Source organism: Anabrus simplex, chromosome 6 (genome assembly GCF_040414725.1).
Source record: "Anabrus simplex isolate iqAnaSimp1 chromosome 6, ASM4041472v1, whole genome shotgun sequence".
NCBI classification, from domain to species: domain Eukaryota; kingdom Metazoa; phylum Arthropoda; class Insecta; order Orthoptera; family Tettigoniidae; genus Anabrus; species Anabrus simplex.
This window is the reverse complement of record NC_090270.1, coordinates 142037133-142059398: the sequence shown is the minus strand read 5'-3', so window position 1 is coordinate 142059398 and position 22266 is coordinate 142037133. Positions and strand designations below refer to the sequence as shown.

Genomic DNA, 22266 nt, shown 5'->3' with positions numbered 1-22266 from the left:
AGGCCAGTACGCTGACCATTCAGCCAACGAGTGGGACAGCGGGAATTCGTGTGGATGTTTATTATACATGGCAATGGGAGTGTGAATCGTATCGTGTCGTCGATGGTTAGTGGGGGAAACAATAAACGGGTTGGGGCGGTGAGCTTTTTCTATGACACGTATAGACGCCACTAGTTCTGGAACCTGAGTCTCGTGTAGCGACGGCTGCCGCTCTATGGTGATTGAAATTCCCGACCTATTTAGTCTCTAATTTCATTTTGATGTTGAACGTTGGTATTGAGGAGGATAGGATTGTTTGGTGACCTATTTTGTGGTTGTTTCGAATGGATTGGTTGAGTTTGTTGGTCATTAATGCCGTTATTGACATGGTTCGAAGACGGTTCCTTGGGTTCGGTAAATTTGAGGACATGTCCTTGGGTTTGGAAGGTGTGATGGTGCAGTGGGGGGGGGGGGGGGTGGCTTGCAGTATTTCGGGGAGGGGGAAGGAACGATGGATCTTGACTTGTGAAAGGGATTTTTCTTGGCTGCCAGTCGCTCACCTACTCAGTTCACCAAGCGATCCTGGCTCTGGGCTGTGGCTGGTTTTAGGATTTTTTGGAGGGGTATTGGGGGAGGGGGAGGGTTGGATTGGGGTTGTGGTAACTTGGTTAGTGGTGGGAGTGAACTTGGCTAGCAATGCTAGTAGAATTGCTTGTAGGTGATTTTGATTTTGATAGGTAGTGGTTGCGGATTCGATAGCGTTTGTGGCATGGTAAGTGCCGGTATTAACTGGTGGAGTGAAGTGGTATGTTGGTAGTGAGAACTGCTGCTTATTTTGGGCTATTATTGTCTTCTTTATGTAGGAGCAGCCAGGGAAAGAGGCAGATTGATTCCCATGACAGTTTACGCACTTTGCCTGGTCCCATGATAATGTGCAATAAGTATGTCGATGGTTTTCACCGCATCTGTTGCATCTGGTGGAAGATTTACAGTAGGCAGCTGCGTGGTTCAATTTTAAGCAGTTGAAGCATTGAATGGTTAGGGTATTTGTCGGGTGTGGGCGTGAGGGTAGTTTAATATCTCAGGTTCCGTTCGGATAGATGCATTATTCATGGGGGTATTACCTGGGGTTGATTGTGGTTCATATTAGTTCTGGTTAATCGGCGGGAGGGTTTTTACAACACCTGAGTATGTTGCGTGTTGTTCCCCGTAGGTATTGTAATGTGGGGTGGTGGGGGATAGCTCTGATATGTTGGGGCATTTGGAGATGTGGTGGTGCTGAGTGCAGTGGTCCCAGACAAGGTGTTCAGCGATGCATTGAGATGTGTTATGTCTGCTATAAGACCAACAGCGCTCAGAGCAAATTGTCTGCGGTGGGGCACGAGACGCGTCCATCTTGTGGTAGCGGCGATGAACTGCAACCCCACTCGCGAGAACTCGATCAAGGTTCTGGCATGTGGGAAGGAGTATCCTGAACATATAAGTGGACCCAGAGCTGTTTTTTATCCGCAATGACCTCCTCGTGGGATACATTCCTCGTTGTGCACCTTTAGAACGGTGTCTTCTGAGACAGCTGGGCCTACTCTCTGGATCACACAGCTGAACAAGTTGTGCCTCGGTGGTGGCGGCGGGATTAGAAGTAGTGGCTGTGAAAGGGGTTGGAATAGATCGCTAGAGCACAGTTTTGCTGAGCCAATCGATCGAGTGAACTTCTGAGCAGCTTCCTCTCCGTTGACTTTAATTAGCACTCCATTTGATGTCGGGCGAAAGTCACCCGCTTCCTCCCTCCTCAAATCGAAGCGTAGATGTTTTGCAAAGATCTTCGACGGCAAGGGGAACTCGGCTCTGAGGTTTAAGAGGAGGTATGAGTGCGTGCCTTCTGGAGTTGTCTGAAGAGAACGAGAGTATGAGAGAGGGTGACGAGTTTCCGGTATCGGGATTTCAAATGTAGCGGAGGAGTCTGGAGTGGTGAGAGAACTCTCCACTTCCGTAGAACGATTTTCAGTTGATGAGACGTTGGTGGTTGGTGCTGTCGAAGAGTCCGCGGCGGGGCGACGCGCTGCGGGTTCGCCGTCTTTGGGAAGCTGCGGCGTGGTGCGTTTCTGCTGCACCTGCGAGTCGTCGCGCTGGGGGTCCGATACCTCTGGGAGAAAACGAGCATTATATGAAGGGTTGGTGTAAGTGAGCATTAGAGCTGTGTGATAAGCGACAGCAGCGGTGTCAGCCGCAGCTTGTGTGGTGTTGGTAGTGGTGGTAGTAGAGATGGAGGTGGCCGGGAAGTACGGCGAGTATGGGTACAAGGTAGGGTATAAGCAGTGTCGTTGACCTGGTGGGCTGAGAATGGGGAGCCCAATACGGTCCTCAAAATGAGGAGAAATGCCTTTTAAAAACGTGGAGTTGCAAACCAAGAAGTGAGGGGATCAATGCAAGAAGAAATGGGGACTCCAATCTCGAAGTGAGGTAGAACACATAGGCCTCAAGAAGAGATGGGGTTCCAAAACCTCGAAGCGAGGTAAAGGGATGTGATGGAGTTCTGAGGCGAAACCTCACGAGGCACTGCTGAATCCACCTGGCTGATCACGTTATCAAGTGGCTACGAGTAATCATAACAGAATTCGGCGTTAGAGTGCTCATTGAACTGTAACGAAGTAGTTTTAATACTTACCTCTAAGAGTGTTAAGGAGCACCAGCTGTTATTCGAGTGAGTTTATAGTAGGCTACAACGTAAAGTGAACCCTATCGTGGTAGACTGTGTTATGTTTGATCAACGCGGAAAATGTTTGTTTGGGATATCAGGTTTCAAATTCAGATTTCAGACACATGAAACTGAAAGACGGACTTGTTGCAAGGATAACACCACTTCCACTATGCTTCACAGTAGCTTGAAGTTTGTGGATATCAGTATAGGGCCTCCTCCAAACAAAATCACGGCCATTATTATGAAACAAGTTGAATTTACTTTCGTCCTAGAAAACAACGCTATTCCAGATATCGAGGTTCTTTCCTACAATTTTGCGAACTCTAATCTTCTCTTCCGATTCTTCTTCCTTATACAGGGCTTCTCTCTGGGTACCCTAGCTCTGTATCCTGCACGATTGATGATACGTCTTATTCATCGGGATGTCACTTGCTCTCCAAACTGTTCTCCAGCATAAGCAGATATCGCACTAAATGTAAATATTACGTGACTCGTTGCCCCTGGTGGTCCGTTTTTGTGGGCGACCAACTCTTTCTTTGTTTATTAGCAAGTTCCTTCCTTTAAATCGCGTTATTATACTCTGCACAGTCGAACGACTTTTAACAAGATGTTTGCAATATCGGAATACGATTCCCCTTCACGAGTTAATGATACAATCAACATTTTCACTGTAGTTCCCTTCCCTTTGCGACCCATTTGAACCACTTGTATCCCACCAGTAACTCAATACAGCTCGTTTAACAGTTTTGGTTTCCAACAACAGCCATAAATTATTAACTGATAAATATATGGAATTGTATTATTTACCAAATTCTCTTCAGAATGAAATTTAGCAAATGTAAGTCAATAAAACTAATTTTCCGGCTCCTTGGCTGAATGGTCAGAGTAGTTGCCTTCGGTTCAGAGGATCTCGGGTTCGATTCATGACCAGTCGGAGATTGTAACCTTAAATAGTTAGTTCCCTTGGCTCGAGGACTAGGTATTTGCGCTATCGCCAACATCCCTGCAACTGAAATACCTTACATAACACTACCCTCCCCTACAGCAATACGCAGTTTCCCATACACGGCAGATGCCGCCCACCCTCGTCGGAGGGTCTGCCTTATAAGGACTGCACCACCGGGCGAGTTGGCCGTGCAGTTAGGGGCGCGCCGCTGTGAGCTTGCATCCGGGAGATAGTAGCTTCGAGCCCCACTGTCGGCAGCCCTGAAGATGGTTTTCCGTGGTTTCCCATTTTCAGACCAGGAAAATGCTGAGGCTGTACCTTAATTAAGGCTACGGCCGCTTCCTTCCCACTCCTAGGCCTTTCCCATCCCGTCGTCGCCATAAGACCTATCTGTGTCGGTGCGACGTAAAAAAAAGTAAAAAAAGGACTGCACCAGGCTAGCAACAGCCACGCAAAATTATTATTATTATTATTATTATGATTATTATTATTATTATTATTATTATTATTATTATTATTATTATTATTACATGCAGTCAACACTAATTTGAGAGAGAGATTCAGTACCGTATGGTAGACAACTAGTTTGTCCGTAGTTTCCTTGTTCACAGCCAAGTGTACGAATACTTACGCCCGGGGAAAAACTGGACGTTGCAACGTAAACATTTCTTGTTTTCACACGCGATCTTGCACTTGTGGCTGATCTGAGATATTACGACAAATCTCACACATGTTATCCAAGCGAAATAGATTATGCGCACGAACTGTTAACAGAATTATACGTCGCTTACATGTTTTCCTGTTCAAATAATTACGTCCAAATCATCATATCTGTGTGGTAGCAAGTACATGTGATCAATGGGACGAGCTCATGTATAAAATGAGTAATTACGATCGAGTTCATGAAATCCCGTCCTGGTTATCTTAAGATATGCCCAAAATACTTTCTCTTCTCTTTATCAAATTAGTCTAAACTCACCTACTCGATTCATCATCTCTTAATCACTAACGAGAATCAATGATCCAATCAACTCGTCCACCGTCAGGATTCATTTGTAAGCCCGAGGAAATTGAAACACAATAGAATTTCTTGAAGTCCGTGTAAAATTCCTTCATTTGCTGCACATGTCTAAAAAATCAAAGTGTAATATTAGTACCGTTTCTCTCTTTCCAGTTGACAAAACAAAAGAGAAGATAAAATTGCAGAGTTTAATGGCTTACGGCAAGGTATTGCCACCTACTCCCTGTATCAGAGGACAAAGAAGACCACAGAAACCAATGGAACAAGTTAATGATTCTGACAGATTTGAAGAACGTAAGTATGGTTACCATATGCACTTTGTCTTTTCTAAATGTTTTTTTTTATTTTATAAGAAATTGCTATCACAACAAGCGGCTTATTTGAATTAATTTTTAATATGGGGCATACTTTGTTTCCTTTCCTGGCCTTTCCCACTCAAAAGAGGTCAGCACTAATGCAAATTAATCCCAGTTTTAGACTGGATGCCCTTCCTGATACCAACGCTACGGTATGTAGAAATTTATTTATTTATTTATTTATTTATTTATTTATTTATTTATTTATTTATTTATTTATTTATTTATTTATTTATTTAATTTATTTGTCTTCTTTCAAATGGCGAAGTTAGGGCGCATGGCCCTCTCTTACACCCACACTTACAGTACTTTTGTGCAGCTATATTACATTATAATTTAGTAGAATTACATTAAGTTAACACACACTCTATCACTCTCACTCACATTATTATAATGGAATTGTCCGACTCGTTGGCAGAACGGTCAGTGTACTGGCCTTCGGTTCAGAGGGTCCCGGGTTCGATTCCCGGCCGAGTCGGGGATTTTAACCTTAATTGGTTAATTCCAATGGCACGTGGGCTGGGTGTATGTGTTGTCTTCATCATCATTTCATCCTCATCACGACGCGCAGGTCGCCTACGGGAGTCAACTCGAAAGACCTGCACCTGGCGAGCCGAACATGTCTTCGGACACTCCTGGCACTAAAAGCCATACGCCATTTCATTTTCATAATGGAATTAAAATATTACACTGTATATTAACCAATATGAAATAATATTGCTCAAACACACACATACACAAAATAAATGCATATATTACACACACACACACACACACACACACACACACACACACACACACACACACAATAAATGCATATATTACACACACACACACACACACATATATATATATATATCCAGCATTGACCAGTAGTGGCGATTGGGAATTAGAAGTGGGGAATGGGGTCAAAAAATGTGCAGACAACAAAACATACCCGGGTTTGTGGAATATAGCAGTGGGTGGGCGGAGGGGGGGTGGTATATCTACATCAAAACAGAAACAAAACAACAAAAGCTACTAAATGGTAAATATTATGCTCTCTGAGCAAGTTGCGACAGAGAGGTAGAGGTTGCCAGTTCACCAGCTTAAGTGCAGTAATAATAGTTTTTTGAGATTTTGATTCAATACTATACAATAAAACTTTCACTAAAGGAACAATATTACATATATTAGAATTACATAGAAGTATGGAGTGTGACTACTCCTACCACTACTATTACCATTACTTTCCTTCACACAATATACTTTAAATTGGTTGAGTGCCAATTGCTGTAATAAGCAACAAAATTTGGGGAGCATGCCTCTTATCTCAATTATTCTCAAAGCGTGAGGTGATAAACTCACACATCTGGCAATATACAGGAATATGGATAAGGACAATTGTAGATTATGGTTGCATTTCCACAACTGAGGATTGTACTTGAAAATAGAATCACTTATTATTATTATAAGAAAACTGAATTTATGACTATACTTTACATCACAATGAACTAGCATTACCATAATTGAATTTAACACTAAAAGTATATAACCCTGTGAGATTTGTTGTTACATATACAGAAAATTTGATCTAAATAAAGAAAGCTATTGGCATGAACTTGAATTGAACTATGATATGCCTGCTGATTACATTCTTCTTCATGTTATTTATGCATAACATGTCTGATGCTGTAATTACCTGATGTCTACAGATACCACTGTTGAACTTGAAATTCCTGGAAAAACCATTGGATTGAAGTCAGAAGCCATCTGCTGTTATCTTATCTTCTTATGTAACCTGGAGTTGATGTACATTCCCAGTCTGAGTGTAGTAAGCTCCAATACGGTTACGTCCACTGAATATTTATTGTTAGAAATAGGAAAACTTTACTGAAAGAACCCGTAATATACAGGCATACTATCTAGTTTCACACATCCTGATAGCTAATAAAGAGAGACTGTTGAAATAAATACAACAGTTCTATGCAATGTTAGATGTATCTACGTTAGATTCAATTCTCGAACAAAGTTCACGGATTGCATAGTAGAATTCAATAAATAATTCAAAATACCATGACGACTGTTAACTGCATATATCAGTTAAATTTGATATATATATATATATATATATATTTCCTATACCTCTGCAGACCACGTCACTAAATCTCTGGTGAATCTACTGAAATAAACTTACATTGCAAAGTTCTACCTGCTGCTTCACTATCAGCCCAGTACAAGTCACTACTCAGATTAGACCACTCCTCTTAGACTTCTTCGACGTGAACATCACTCTTAGACCACCACTTAGCTCTGACCACCACTCTTAGACCGACTTATATAAACTCCTGATGACCACTCATCTCCCTACTATCTGGTCATCCCTTCCACAATGACACACGGTAGCTAGCAAATATGGACACACTATCGAAACCACATAGCCACGCACTATACAAAAGTAGTCATGTGTCTTAATAGATTCCCCACGCGTCCAAGCGATGACTACAAAGATGTGTCAGTGGAAAATTTACTTGCCTAACACAGCCTTGGTTGCAAAATATCACGCCAGCTCACCTTCCCACAGTTACAAGTCACAGCATGACCATTTCAAATCAACAAATCTCACTTATTTATGTACAGAATAATATTATGAACAAAATTGCCTTATCCTATTATTAAATGACATAATATGCATGGTACCTACCATAATTATATTACAGTCTAAAAGATGAAAATCAGAATATAAAATCTACTGAATCAGGTCAATTAATGATAATGATAATAATAATAATAATAATAATAATAATAATAATAATAATAATAATAATAATAATAATAATAATAATAATAATAAATGCTGAATGAAATCTGCAACCCTGTTGTACGGTTACAGGAGTGATTATACAATTAAAAATCATTTAGTATTTGATTATACACTGAGAAACCAACAGACACTAAAGAGATTGCGCGGCAAGTTGGTGTATCATACCTCAGTGTCCATAACCTTGGCCAAACAAAATATACCTGGGGACCTCTGAACCAAAGGCCAGTACTCATACCATTCGGACCATTATATTGGTATTATAAATCAGTTTTATTCACTTACATTTGCAAAATTTCATTCTGAAGAGAATTTGGTAATTAATACAATTTCATATATTTATCAGTTAATAATTTATGGCTGTTGTTGGAAACCAAAACCTCAACTTAATACAAATTTATGCTAAAATAATCAACAATATTTCACAAGGTGACCATCATGAGATTCTACAGTACATCTGTTTATAAATCGATTCAAAGAGACTGAACTGGGACTTCAGTACCATCAGTTTAAGAAGTGTGTGGGTAGGATATTTGTATGATACTCCTAATTTTCACCCTCAGCAACTGTGGAGTGTCATGAAATCCTACAATCTTCATCCAGCTTTGAAGGAAGCAAAAGTTGGTGAGCTTTTTTACGTATTATGATGGCAAGTGAAGGCTCATCACGCAGGAGAAACAGGAGAATCAAATCAGTCATCATTGATCTGCATTTAGGACTATCCCCCAGGTGAAAGATTATCTATCAATTGTTTACCTAGTCTACAATTTCAAAGAATTTAGTTACTACCACAAATTATTCCAATCCTTAATTTTGCATTCTTCTTCTTCTTCTTCTTCTTCTTCTTCTTCTTCTTCTTCTTCTTCTTCTTCTTCTTCTTCTTATCTTCTGTGGCTCTACAATTCATTGTAAACGTCAGCCTCTTTAACAGTCTTCCACCATTTATCTTGATCCAATGCTGAAGCTTTCCAATTTCTATAGCCCATTTCTCGAAGGTCTTCATTGTCTCCATCCATCTGGTTCTCGGTCGACCTCGTACTCTCTGTCCCCCTGGATTTCCATTTAATATCTTTTAGATACTTCCATATCACTCATCCATGCTACGTGCCTGGCCCACCTCAGTCTGGCTGATTTCACTATTCTTCTAACAGGTGGATCTTCATAAATGGTGTACAATTAATTATTGTACCTGCTCCTCCTCCTCCTCCACCACCTCTTTAACAGGTTGGGCTGATGATTCTTTGAAGTATCCTTCTTTCAAAGCCATCCAGCATTCCGGTATCTTTTGCTGTTAATGATCAAGTTTCTGAGGCACATGTAAGCACTGGTCTTATAAGTGTTTTGTAGATGGTTAATTTGGTGGTATGAGTCAAGAGCCTTGAGGAGAGAGCAAAATAGGCTCTGTTGGCTATTATTATCTCTATTTAATTTCATAGGAGGTATTATTTGAATAGATGACTGTTGATCTCAGATATTTAAATTGCTCAATTCTATCACAGGTTTAATTGCCCACAGTTATTGAGGCTGGCAATTTGTCCTTGCATGCTTTACTGGCAGCGATATATTTAGTTTTCTGTTGGTTGATGTTCAGTTCCATTATCCTACTGGCCTGTTCAAGGGCGATGAATGTCTATTCCATTGTCTTTTGAGTTCTTGCCACTATATCTGTATCATCAGCAGCATAAGCAAGTATCTGCACTGATCTATAGAAAATTGTTTTCCTCTTCATGAAGTTTGCATCTCTCATCACTTTCTCCAAGGCAACATTAAAAATGAGACATACCAGCGTGTCTCCTTGCCATACCCCATTTTGAATATCTAATATCTCAGACATCATTCCTCAAGTTCTTATTCTGCATTGCATCTCACTCATTGTCATTCTCACCAGCCTTACCAATTTTCCAGGAATTCCCAGTTCATTCATAGCATGATACAATTGCTCTCTGTCTATACTATCATATCGTGGTTGCCGGAACGAAACCTCCTATGTGAAATATTTTAGCTTAGAGCTTTGGCTGTTAAGGTTCTTCCATCTAAGGTGCAATATTGTGTGTATATTGCCAAGGCATTCTCGTTCTTCATAATGTATGTGGTGCGGGTCAGTATATCACCAAAAATATTATCACATAGGAGGTTTTGTCACGGCAACAACGATATGCTGCTTTGTAGTCAATGCAGAGGTGATGCAGCTCTATGAACACATAGAGAGGCTCTCTGATTGTGCTAGGAAAAGGAGAGTAGCCTTCTATGGCCATATAGTAAGACTGCCTTCGAAAAGACTGACCAATCGCCTGCTCATCTTCTGGCAGAACAAGAACATCCATGCCACTTGGCTGACAGAAAGTAAGGACATTAAAGAACTGGGAATATCAGATCTTCAAGATAGACGGTCTGTACAACATACCCTGAAGGATGTTCATGGATTTCAGGAAAAACCCTGGAAGAAAAAAACCCCTGGACAGATGAAAGAAAGGAGTTGCACCGGCAGAAAATGTGCCAATACTGGGCAAAGTTCAAAGCCTAACAGTTGAACAAGTGTGGTCCAAAGTAGGCCCATTCGAGCCAAGAAGAAGAAGAAGAAGAAGAAGAAGAAGAAGAAGAAGAAGAAGAAGAAGAAGAAGACAAATAAGTTATGTGTGCCAATTCCAAATTCGATTGTCTTCTCTAAAACTTGCCTTAAGGTGAAGATCTGATCTATATACTTGACTTTCCTGGGATACATCCATATTGATATAAGCCAGTATCTCTGAACAATTGGGAGAAGACGATCAAATAGTCTCATCGAACCATGGGGTTTACCTGCATATAATTAATTTCTCAAGCTAGAGGGCCAGATGTTTGTATTCGTCTTAATAAACTTCATTTACATACAACACACCACACTACCAACCACCGCAGAAACATGCGATAGTAAATATATCCCTCAAATAGGGTTGTCGTTAGGAAGTGCATCCGACCGTTAAACTGGCCAAATCTTCAACAATGGCTGGTCCTAATAAATTGGGAGAAAGGTCAGGTATAAGAAGTAAAAAAAAAATAAGATCAACAAGTTCACCACATATTATGTTTTTATATTTTATGCTGTTTATAACAAATTACTGCAATTGTTCCTTAAAGAAAAAAGTAATCTTTGCAATAAAACCAAATAAAATAAGCCAACAATGTAATTTCTATTAATTAAACAATCTAAAACTAATTATTAAAAATGTTACCTTCTTTTGAATTGGTGCAGTTGATAATTATTAAATGTATTTTGTAATGATTTTCCCTCTTGTAGTGGTTGGTGAAGTGAGAGAAAGAATAGAGTTTCTATTAGATATGAGAAACCTCGGCCAAGAGAAGAAATATCGACCAATTATCCAACAGGAGATTGCAGCTAAAGTGCGACAGATGGAGGCGATTGATAAGGAAAGATGTGCTCAGCTCAAGGATCTAGTGGAACAGTACAAGCCGAAGATGGCGAATGTGGAAAAGGAGGAGAGTGGGAAGTAATGCAAAAAGTATTTGAAGTGTCTTTTTGTAATGTGTATTTTAAAAATAAAGTTTTATTTTGAGAAAGATTTTAATCTACAAATATTTTAAAATTGACTTTAAAGCGGCATTCGGCTCAGAATGTACTGTATATCAATACATTTTTAAGTACGTTCAATTTTCATTAAAACCAGTGTTGTAGTTTAAGTGAATCATACAAATTTGTACATACAAGGTTTCTGCCAGACTGGCTTTTTTATACGAGCAAATGTGAGCCATTTTTACAACGGAACCTACGTTTTCTCTTCTTTTATGACAAAATATTCAGATAGTGTTCTTTCTTCTAGTCTTTCTCTACTGAGCTCAAGAGCTGCAGTCGCTTAAGTGCGGCCAGTATCCAGTATTCAGGAGATAGTAGGTTTGAACCCCACTGTCGGCAGTCCTGAAAATGGTTTTCCATGGTTTCCCATTTTCACACCAGGCAAATGCTGGGGCTGTACCTTAATTAAGGCTACAGCCGCTTCCTTCCTACTCCTAGCCCTTTCCTGTCCCATCGTCGCCGTAAGACCTATCTATGTCGGTGCGACGTAAAACAACTAGCAAAAAAAAAGTCTATGTCCTCTAGTGGCCTACAGTCGACTGTAGCTCTTGTTTCAGGTAGGTCATCAGAATGCTCGGGAATGTGTTTGTTACTTGTCGTTTTTGAATGAGAATGGGTGTATAATTTACTCTACAGTATATGTGGAGGTATGACTTGGAAAGTTTCTCTGTAGTATTAAATCAGGCACTGTCACGGCGACTTTTGTGGGCAAGGGAAAAATCTGTGGAAGAACTCACTATACATGAGTATCCAGAAGTGAGCTCTACATTCAAAAGAACTGCTACTATTACTGTATGTCTGTTATTAATGAAACAGTGCTACGTATGTGTACCTACAAAAATCCTGGAAGTTGATAAACTGGAAATTAAAATATTAAAACTAAATATCAACATTGAAATTAGAAATTAGAGGAACAGAAGTCGCAGTTTCTACCGTGATTGTATTTACACGTGGACTGTAATTTACTTCTGAAGATTCAGAACTTAGGAGGTGAGATTTTTGAATTGATTTCCTAGAGAACTACAGGATAGGATAAATCAAATGGTCAACATTTCTACAGTTTGATTTAAATCTTAAGACTGAAGGAAATAATGCCCTTTATGTTCTGAAAATAAGACAGCGGGTCTTGTGCCATTTTTACAAAGTCTTGAATTGAAGAAAAACTACTCTTTATCACTGATATCCTTCTTGAAATGAACAAAATGAAAACCTACAACCTGTTTTCCAGTCAGTGACCGGGTCAGGAATGGAATGAATGAAACCCCCATCTTGCGGCGAGGATAGGGATTGTGTCGGCTGCCGAGGCCTGTCGCACTGATATCCTAATTAAAGTTGATAATTTTCTAAATACTACAAATTCACGGAGGAATATGAGCAAATAAAAATTAAATATAAACATTGTAAAAAGCCATACTATAAGTTGCCTGATTAGGTGACATGAAGAGCATTATTAGCACTAAATTCTAAACATGAAATTACTACGTTTGTGATAAGTGCAAGATTCTTGTCCTCGCCCGGAGGTGGTTCAGCTCTTTTCAGTCACACCCCCAATGGAGGTGAGCTGCATGCACATTTTGAACCACATATTAGCCCTCCTCCTAATGTTAAATTTCTGCTGCCAATCTGAAATTTTGAATAGTAGTGGAAATCAGACCCGAACATTGGAGAACAGCTGTTAAAAGCGTTAGGTGGACAGTGACAAGATGTTTCCATGCCTTCATCTATAGTTCTGTATTTAAAATTTACACTAAAAAATGCAAAATGTAACTGTATGGACAATATTCAATTTGTAAAATATCAATATGGTATTTTCTTAAAATCTTGGAGTTAAGCTGTGTATGATTTCCCCATGTTTTAGAGGAGTAAATTCAGAGACAGATTATTGTCTAAAACTTACCTATTGTATCTCACTAAAATTCAGAAGGCAAGCCATGTCTATCTAGAAAAAACAACAGAAAATATTCTTCAAAAGTGTTGTTACTGAAACACCAGATTTCAAAAAAAGAGTCAAAGTTTTACAAAGAATTAGACATTTTAAAACACAGAAATTATACTTCTAAATGTATGCATATGAGCATTATAATAATCAGAATTTTCTGTATGAAGAGCAGTATTAGCGCTAACAAATTATCACATTTGGTGAAAGGTTGCAAGATGCTTTCATAAGTACTAACTAGCCTTCGGCTATAGCCTTATATCCATTACATTTACTTGTAAATCATCACAAACATTGTTATGTAGCTGTATGGAGGATATTCATTTTGTACAATCAATATGATATTTCTTTATAATCTCAAACTTTAAACATAAGGCATGATAAACATAAACATTTTGTATACAGAATTGGTATATTAATAAAAAAAATTATAAATACAGTACCTTGCAGATTAATTTCCTAACTCCCTTCCTTAAATTGTACTTCTATACAATATGTGGGTACCTTTGCTGGCAAGACCTAGTATTTACAGCGCATTTTGTCTTCTAGTATTGGCTAGATCAAATTTGTTGTTGTTCTTCTTCATTTATCCATGGGGTCTCTTTAAAAGTTCCTTTTTAGCATCGACCTCGAAGATCTTTAGCTACCATGTGTTTTCCTTCATCCCCACCTAGTTATACCTGCTCCTTTCAAAAAGCTGCAGGTCCTCCTTATTGAGTCTTCTCGGATGTTTCTTCTCTCCTCACCAGCCAATCCCAGTGTGGAGATTCTAATTCTTCCCAGCGCCTCAAATTCAAAGAGTATGTGTTTAGCTGATTCTTCTGCATCATTGCATTTCCTACATACGTTGTCTCTTATTACTCCAATTCTATGTAGGTGCTTTTTAAGATGGCAGTGTCCAGTCAGCAGTTGTAATATCCATCTTATATTTTCTCTGCCGAGTTCCAGCAGTTCCTTAGTATGCTTCTTGTTTGGGCTCTTTATTAGTTCTTTTGCAAGCCTGCATCCTGGAGTATTTTTCCAGTTTTCCATTTGTTTCTTTTTTACCCATTTACCTATGTAGATGCGGGCTTGTCTATAAGAGATCCCACGTACAGGTTCTCGGCCTACAAAAGGTGTTTCTGACCCTTTTCTTGCCAGTTTATCTGCTTTTCCATTAGCTTCTATGCCTGCATGCCAAGGTACCCATATTATTTTAACAACATTGTACTCTGAGAGCTTCAGGAGAAGTATATGACAATACCAAACAATTATGGATGTAACCCGGACAGCTTCAAGTGCCTTAATGGCTGCTTGGCTACCTGTAAATATGCCAATGTTCTTATCTCTGTAGTTCATTTTCAGGTTTTTCTCAAGGCATGTAATGATGGCTATCACTTCAGCTTGAAAACTATAGTGTGTCTGCCTAGGCTCATTTGGATTGATCTCTCAGGTCTTTCCCCATTGATCCTTCCTCCTGCTCCCTTCTCAGTCCTTGAGCCATCTGTCCAATACACAATATCTTCCCTATCAGTTTTCCATCTGTTAATGTCCCAGTCTTTCTTTTTAGTTATCTGAGTCTCAAATGGTTTCTCAAAGATATACTTTGGAATCATATAATCAGCTGGCATGTGTAAAACTTCCCCTGTTATTACTCTGTTAATTTTACAGTGACTAAGTTTGGGTCTTTGAGCCTTCCAGCATCCATTTTGCTCCAATTGATATGAGCTCATTCCAGCCTGTCCCCCCTATAAAGTTACTTAATGGAGGGAGTTCTAGTAGAGAGTTCAAGGCTTCTGTCAGCGTAGTTTTCATTGCCCCAGTTATGGCAATGCATGCCATTCTCTGGAGGCTATTTAGTTTGCTACTGACTTTTCCTTGACTTGCTTTCAACCACCAAATGATTGCTACAAAGGTCATCACTGGTCTAATGATCATTGTGTATATCCACATCACCACTGCTGGCTTTAGACTCTATGTTGTCCCGACTGCCCTCTTGCATGCACGCATTAGGTTCTTAGCCCGGATTGTTTCTTTCTATGTGTGGATTCCAGGTTAACTTTTTGTCTAATATTACACCTAACTTAACACCTGTTCTCCCATATAGATTTCTTGCCCAAAGAGCTTCAGTGTTCTCGTCCCCTCTAATTCTTCTTTCTTGTGAAAGGGACCAGTGTTATCTTGCTCGGGTTGACTGTGAGTTGTTCTTCCCAACACCAGTTCTCCACAAGGTTAAATGATTTTTGCATAAGGTCCTGGATGACACTCATCACCTTACCTCTTACCACAATAACTAGATCATCTGCATATCCTTGTGTGTAAAATCCCTGTTCGTTGAGCATGGCTATGATTTTGTTCACCACAAGATTCCACAGAAGAGGAGAAAGAACACCTGCCTGCGCACAACCTCACGTGGCTCTAACCAGTAGCGTCTCTTCAAACAGAGTTGCCTTTATTTTTCTCCTGGCTAACATGGATCTAATCCAGTTTACAACAGTCTTGCTCACCCTACTCTCATCCACAGCTTTAATCATTGAGTTGTAGGTTGTATTACTGAAGGCCCCTTCTATGTCTACAAATGCTGCCAGAGCAATTTCTTTGTATTCTAGGCTTTCCTCTAGTTTGCAAACCAATTCATGGAGTGCTGTCTCAGTGGATCTTCCAGGTCTGTATGCAAACTGATTTTCATGTAAAGTTGAGTTCAGTTGCACCATTTTCCAGATGTATTTATCCAGTATTTTCTCCATTGCTTTTAGCAAGAAGGAGTTTAAGCATAATGGTCTATAGGCTTTGGCTTGGGCATAGTTCGCCCTTCCAGGCTTCGGTATAAATACCGCTTTAGCTTTAGACCATGATTTTGGCATGTACCTCAGAGTTAGGCTTACTCTAAAAAGGTCTGTCAGGGCCTTGATGATTATCTTCCGTCCTTCCTGCAGGAGTATCGGGAGTATCTCATCTGGCCCCGAAGCCTTTATGGGCTGAAACATGTTGATTGCCCACCTCACATGGTTAGGCTTAATTAATCGGTTGGCACTTTTTCCCCTTCTACTTCCTCAGCCTCAGGAAAATGACAAGCTAGCAACACCTCCAGCGTCTCCTTTCTCGTCTGAGTGTATGTTCCATCAGGTTTTTCCAGTGTTCCCACTTGATTTATATGTATCGTTTTAAGAACCTTCTGGAGCCTTGCCGCTTCAGTGTTTGATTCCACTTTCTCGCAGAACAGTCTCTAAGAGTTTCTCTTTGCTCTCCGTATCTCTAGGTTATGCTCAGTGAGTTTCCTATGATATACGTACCACATACCATCTCTTGATGATATTTTGTACAATGCTCTAACCTCTTTCTTCATTTTGGCTAGATTGTTATTCCACCGCCTAACATTTTGGCTTTTTTTTCTCTAAGGGGACAGTTGTCATGGTATGCGGCTAAAATGGCCTTTTCTAATTGTTGCACTGCCTCATCCAATTCCCTCTGTCCCCTTACATTTATCTGGATCTTTTCTACAGTCTGCCCTAGAACTTCTCTGTTTCCATCCCAGTATGTTCTTTTAGGATCTCTGTACATTTCAATACCACATTGCCTCGCATTTATCGCAAATTAGATATGTTAGTGGTCTGCCAAGGATGGCTCCTCCAGCACCTTCCAATCCTTAATGAAGTTTGCAATATGCGTGATGCTCAATGTGATATCTATTACCTCCTTACGATTCTTATTTATGAATGTAGATTTATTTCCTAGGTTTAATATTATCAATTCTGTTCTGATAATAAACTCTAGTAAGGACTCACCTCTTGCATTGCAGTTAGTACTTCCCCATGCAGTGTGATGTGCATTTGCATCTGCTCTGAGTACTAGGTGTTCACCTTTCCTCTTTGCTTTGCAAATTAATTCTTCCACGTCTTCCGATGGAGACGGATCCGTTGAGTCATATGGAAGGTACACAGAGCCTATTGTTATTTCTCTGGGACCTTCCCAATTTCCAAGTTTTATCTTAGCCGCCACTAGATCCCTTGAACAAGAGTTCCTGTAACAGAAGGATCAAATATGTTACTTTCATTAATCTATCTCAGTCTTATCTTTGGCTTTGACAAAATGAAAGCGACTGAGGTATTAGTGATGTTAGTAATACCATTCCTTATGCAGCTAGTCCCTGTTATAAACGGTGTGAAAAAATTATAGTCAGCTGGTTCGTGCATTTCAGTAGGCTTGGCAGAAAGAGATGTAACAACTTCTGGATTGGTGAGGAAAGCAACGGGAAACTACATCGCTCCTCATTCCGTAGAATGCCCCTTCTGTGATGCCTGGACCATCTATGACAGCTGTTGGCAGAGTTGTTGAGGATCAAACCAGCCTTCAGACTGATTACTCAACATATAATATATGTATAGTAATGCATACGCTATGTGTAGGCTTACTGTATGTTCCAAATTATCATTCATTTAACTCGATTGGCATTGATGATGAGAATATTCTGGACATATTCTATGTTTTTGATAGAAAAACTGTCAGAGATAGTATCAAAAAGAGGGTTCAGTTCAAGCACCAGTCTTAACAAAACGTGACATATCCTGTAGGTGATGTCATCTAGTTTTTTATCTTTTTAAAACCATTTTGTTATAATTTGCATATACTAGTATATGCCTGCAGCACTGGCTGTTTGACTGAATAAGGTGGTGGTGTTTATTGTTTTAAGGTGAAGTACAACTGGGCAACCATCCTCTATTCACACTAATTAGAGGGGGAAAATATGGAACGGGTCTGACACTTCTAAAAATGAAGGTATCGGCCAAAGAAAGACAAGGGCCACAGAGGGTGTGAAAATGAAAGACTCCCTAGGGTTTGTAAACCTAATACCGTCGGGGTCAGAAAAGAACAATAGTTGACCATGAGAGGTCGGATAGAGTAAAAAAAAAGTGAGGAGCCTAGCACAAGTGGATACAATGCCGGGAGAGGCCTGTGGTCGCCAACCCACGCTCCAAAGTTAAGAGCCCTTGGGGCCCCTTTAATCGCCTTTTACGATAGGTAGGGGATACCGTGGGGTTTATTCTACCTCTCCCATCCACAGGAAGAAACCAGTTTGGACGCCTTTATTAATTGATTTGGACATCACAATCTTCAGCGCCAGGAAAAGTAATATCATCTATCACGTAGTGACCAAATATTGCTTAACAATAGGGTAAACCAAACCCCATGATGCAACAGCCCCGAAGGGCCATGGCCTACAAAGTGACCTCTGCCCATCTCGAAAGCCTGCAGATTACGAGGTGTCGTGTGGTCTGCATGACGGATCATCTCGGCCGTTATTCCTGGCTTTCTAGACCGGGGCCGCTATCTCACTGTCAGATAGTCCCTCAACAGTGGCGAATATCCCATACATGCGATTGATGTGTTAGCCTACATCCCTTCTATTTTCAACGAAAAATAAATATTCATTGTTCATTTTTTAATGGAAGTTATTTATATAAAATTCAAACGGACAGTAATCGATACTCAGTGATGAATGAAACGAGCTTGGCTGGCTAGTGGCTAGTCGATAATAATAGTAAAGGCTGGTTTACACGGGTAGAGTAGCGAGGCGAGTAGAGTAGATAGTAGAGCTACTAACATCGTATAAACAACTGGAATATTGGCAGGTAGAGTAGCTATTTTTCAGTTGGCGCGTGATTCGACTACGTAATTTCCATGTGTGTACGGACGGTATTCCGTAGAGTAGAGTAAATTGAGTATCTGTGCGTTTGTCTGGCGGCAATATGAAATGGGCGGAAGAAGAAGCATGCAAATTTGTAGAACTTTACCGTGAAAACCGTGAAGGCACATAGCCTACTGTTGTCGAACGCCGTCATCCGACGGACGAATTCCACTCCATATACACACACATGAATACTGCGGAGAAGTATGGTATGGGATCCAGGCCACCACATCTCCTACGCTGCTGGCCAACATTCGGATGGTAATTTTTTCAACAATGGGATTCGAACCGGCTAATCACGGTGTCCATTGGACATTAAAGATGTGTCGTAGGATTTCTAATCAAAGCAAAGCAAAGTCATCTCTGTACAGGCCATGAAGGCCCTTGGAGGGGTTGAAGTAAAGGCGTCCACTATCCGTAATCTCGGCTTTTGATGGAGAAAAGTGGTTAGTTCTACGCCCGGCCGCCTTTGACCCCAGGAATTAACATGGTACTCATTTTTGGTGTAGGCTGAGTGAACCTTAGGGCCATGTGCACCTCCGGAAGTGGCAATCTCGTTTCTTAAATTTTACGACTTCCTGACGGGGATACGAACCCACGTCCTTCCGGGTGAACCGAGCACGCCTTTACCACCTCGGCCAGGCGATGATTAAATACACTTACGTGCAGAGGGTATTTCTGATCGAGTGTAATATCCGAATGAAGAAAAACCCAGTTTAAAAGTGCCTTCGCAAATTTCACCGCCAGTTTCCTGCTTCGTCCGTAACGTGAATCAACTCGTTCACAGGCGGAGTAGGTACTGGATCCGTGCTTAAATAAGAAAAGACGGCGAAAGAGAACAGTACTAATATATTGGATTTACGTCCCACGGTTTTCGGAGATGCCGAGGTACCGGAATTTTGTCCCGCAGGAGTTATTTTACGTGCCAGTAAATTACCGGCACGAGGTTGACATATTTTAGCACTTCCAAATACCACCGGACTGACCCAGGATCTAACCTGCCAAGTTGGGCTCAGAAGGCCAGCGCTCTACCGCCTGAGGTACTAAGTCGGCAACGGAAAACTATTCTTACATTGGAGAGGTTATACGATTTACAGGCAACGCAGTCCACATAAACTGCTTCGGAGAATAGCTCAGGAGTGTGGGTTTCATGTTCGTCGCTTGCCCGGTCTCTTTCATTGCATAATATAGGCAAACAGCCTGCAGATTTCAATGCAAGAATAACATTGTGCAAATTCACAACAGTATCATAGCTCCGAATGTTCTTTTTATGAGCAACGAAATATGGTCCCCTTTGAGTGAATATCTCAACTCACTAAAACCTGGAATGTGGAATTCACAGAACCCATGCATGTTTACACCCGAGACCTAAGCATGTGAAGGTGGGTGTGTGGTGCGCCTATAGTGCCCGACGAATTATCGGTCCAATATTTTTTCAGGTTTGATTTCTTCCGATCGATATGCTCCCAATATTCTCGAAGCACTTTTCGTTTAACCGGCTGAATAAGAAGAAGGAGGAGGAGGGTACTGCTCTTTCCAGGAAGATAGTGCGACGACTTACATGGCGCGTAATTCCATGCGACGGTTACGCGAAATATTTGATGAGGATCAAATTACTATCAGTCAACAACGCTTATGGCCACCTCATTCTCCTGACTTCAGCATTTTATCCATGGTATCGGTCAAAAATAACCAAGAGTTATGTACAAATGAACAACCTTTCTTCCCTGAACACTTTGTGATTAATAAATTGCACAGTTCCATAGCTTTGCTTATTTCCGCTATCCGATTATTTCTCATTTGTCTATAACTTGTGTTGACGTTCACACTACAGAATGTTTGTCCAGTGGTTTTTAAATATGTTTCTTATTTTATGATTGGTTTCTAAATGCACCTAGTTTGTAATACTAATCTATAGAGCCTGTATTTACAGTATATAGGTAACACAACTTTGCATGCTATTTCTGTTGTAAGTCTAGGCTATTTATAACCTGAAGATGATTTTGAACAAAATTGAAAATTGAGTACTGTACCTACCTGAAATGGAATACGGTAATTCGTGGTAAAAACTACATCTAAAACCCATTATTATTATTATTATTATTATTATTATTATTATTATTATTATTATTATTATTATTATTATTATTATTATTATTGTAAGTAGTAGACTAGATCAACATTAAAATAACTGAACAGACAACATTGTGACACAGGTATAATAAATCACTATAAATAATTACATTTATGCAGTAATTGAAGCTGTTGACTATGAAGTCGCAACTCGTCAATTAAGAAAAAAGAACCAAGAAATTTGTTGCCACCAAACCAAACAAGATGAAGAGGAGCCAAATGACAACAAAGGTCAAAAACAACTTACCATCAAAAGCAAAGTAATAAACTATTTAACAACATGACAACGTGTTTAAACCATGCTGCTTCTCATGCAATGTCGTGTGAATTTGTAAAATATCGCTTGCCACACACGCGGTAAGAGCAGCACGATTGCACGCTACATGCCTTACCCTGTCCACACCATGCACCAGTCTCCCTCTTCCACCACGCCACTCTCATGTAGAAAAGAAAACAGAAACAATGAAACGTTAATATTGATTAATTTACATTCCTAGTGTGTAATGTGTCTAGACCAACTCCCTTTTGAATGTGAGCGGTAGAGTACAACCAGTCATTTAGTGGCCACGGAAATGAGAATAGTTTAGCGACCACAGGGCTCTTAGCTGAGTTTGGAATTGTTCGTACTTAGCTTACTTGTGCCTGACTTGTCACTTTTATAGGGATCCAAGAGAGAGTCGACTGCATTGAGGTTAGAACATATGTATTATTGTATTATTGTATTTATTCATGAACATAACAGGCGTTCAGCCCCAAATACATGTTCACAATAAAATAATCCAACCTAAGCCACCACGTTCACAACAATAAACAGACATAGTTAATATACTTAAAAGAAATAAAAGGACACCACAGTTTATAAAAAAAAAAAAAAAGAAAAGGACACCACATAATAACCTACCGTCCGGCCAAGTCATCACCCCTGGTGAGAAGGCCACCCTCCCAGTGATGACTCGACCGGCCCTTCCCGTGGAGACCTCCTGAAAGCCCCAAGATCTAACCAGATGACAATTTTTCCTTCTCACCATTCCACTCCTAATCGTACTCCTTGGACATGCCGTGAAGTCCGTCGGATACTCCGGATATGTGGCCCCCTCAGATAAGGCCACCCAGTAGCCATCCTCAGTGTCTTCATGTCATGTCCAGCATAGGTAGTTTGGT

General features: G+C 40.2%; 2 protein-coding genes across 6 annotated transcripts in view; one reads left to right on the top strand and one right to left on the bottom strand.

The window, feature by feature from the left end:
- LOC136875898 (UPF0193 protein EVG1 homolog) overlaps window positions 1-11292 on the top strand; it is a 27044-nt gene extending 15752 nt beyond the window's left edge. The window contains exons 3-4 of the mRNA XM_067149519.2: window positions 4798-4938; window positions 11078-11292. Of these exons, the coding sequence (XP_067005620.1) occupies window positions 4798-4938; window positions 11078-11292 (356 nt within the window). The remainder of the gene's footprint in view (window positions 1-4797; window positions 4939-11077) is intronic.
- Window positions 5316-22266, bottom strand: LOC136875578 (uncharacterized). 5 transcript variants are annotated; one of them, XM_068228076.1, is made up of 4 exons: window positions 22131-22266; window positions 17072-17307; window positions 13269-13310; window positions 5316-5641 (listed from the first exon to the last, which is right to left on the bottom strand). In XM_068228076.1, exons 1-3 carry the CDS (start codon window positions 22238-22240, stop codon window positions 13282-13284), a joined length of 375 nt encoding a protein of 124 aa, XP_068084177.1. In that variant the 5' UTR covers window positions 22241-22266; the 3' UTR covers window positions 5316-5641; window positions 13269-13281. The 5 variants fall into 5 exon arrangements, 4 of the variants coding, with proteins under 4 accessions (XP_068084177.1, XP_068084178.1, XP_068084176.1 ...); XM_068228077.1 differs by lacking the exon at window positions 5316-5641 and adding an exon at window positions 10676-10792; XM_068228078.1 differs by lacking the exon at window positions 5316-5641 and adding an exon at window positions 12970-12994.

What these genes read in the sequence shown, in the direction of transcription:
- LOC136875578 (XM_068228076.1), bottom strand. Translation starts at nt 22,240, where the DNA reads ATGAAGACACTGAGGATGGCTACTGGGTGGCCTTATCTGAGGGGGCCA. An exon ending in GTACGATTAGGAGTGGAATG is followed by an intron (nt 17,308 to 22,130) that starts GTGAGAAGGAAA and finishes CTTCTGTTACAG; the next exon opens with GAACTCTTGTTCAAGGGATC. An exon ending in TACTAACTGCAATGCAAGAG is followed by an intron (nt 13,311 to 17,071) that starts GTGAGTCCTTAC and finishes TGTTTTTTCTAG; the next exon opens with ATAGACATGGCTTGCCTTCT.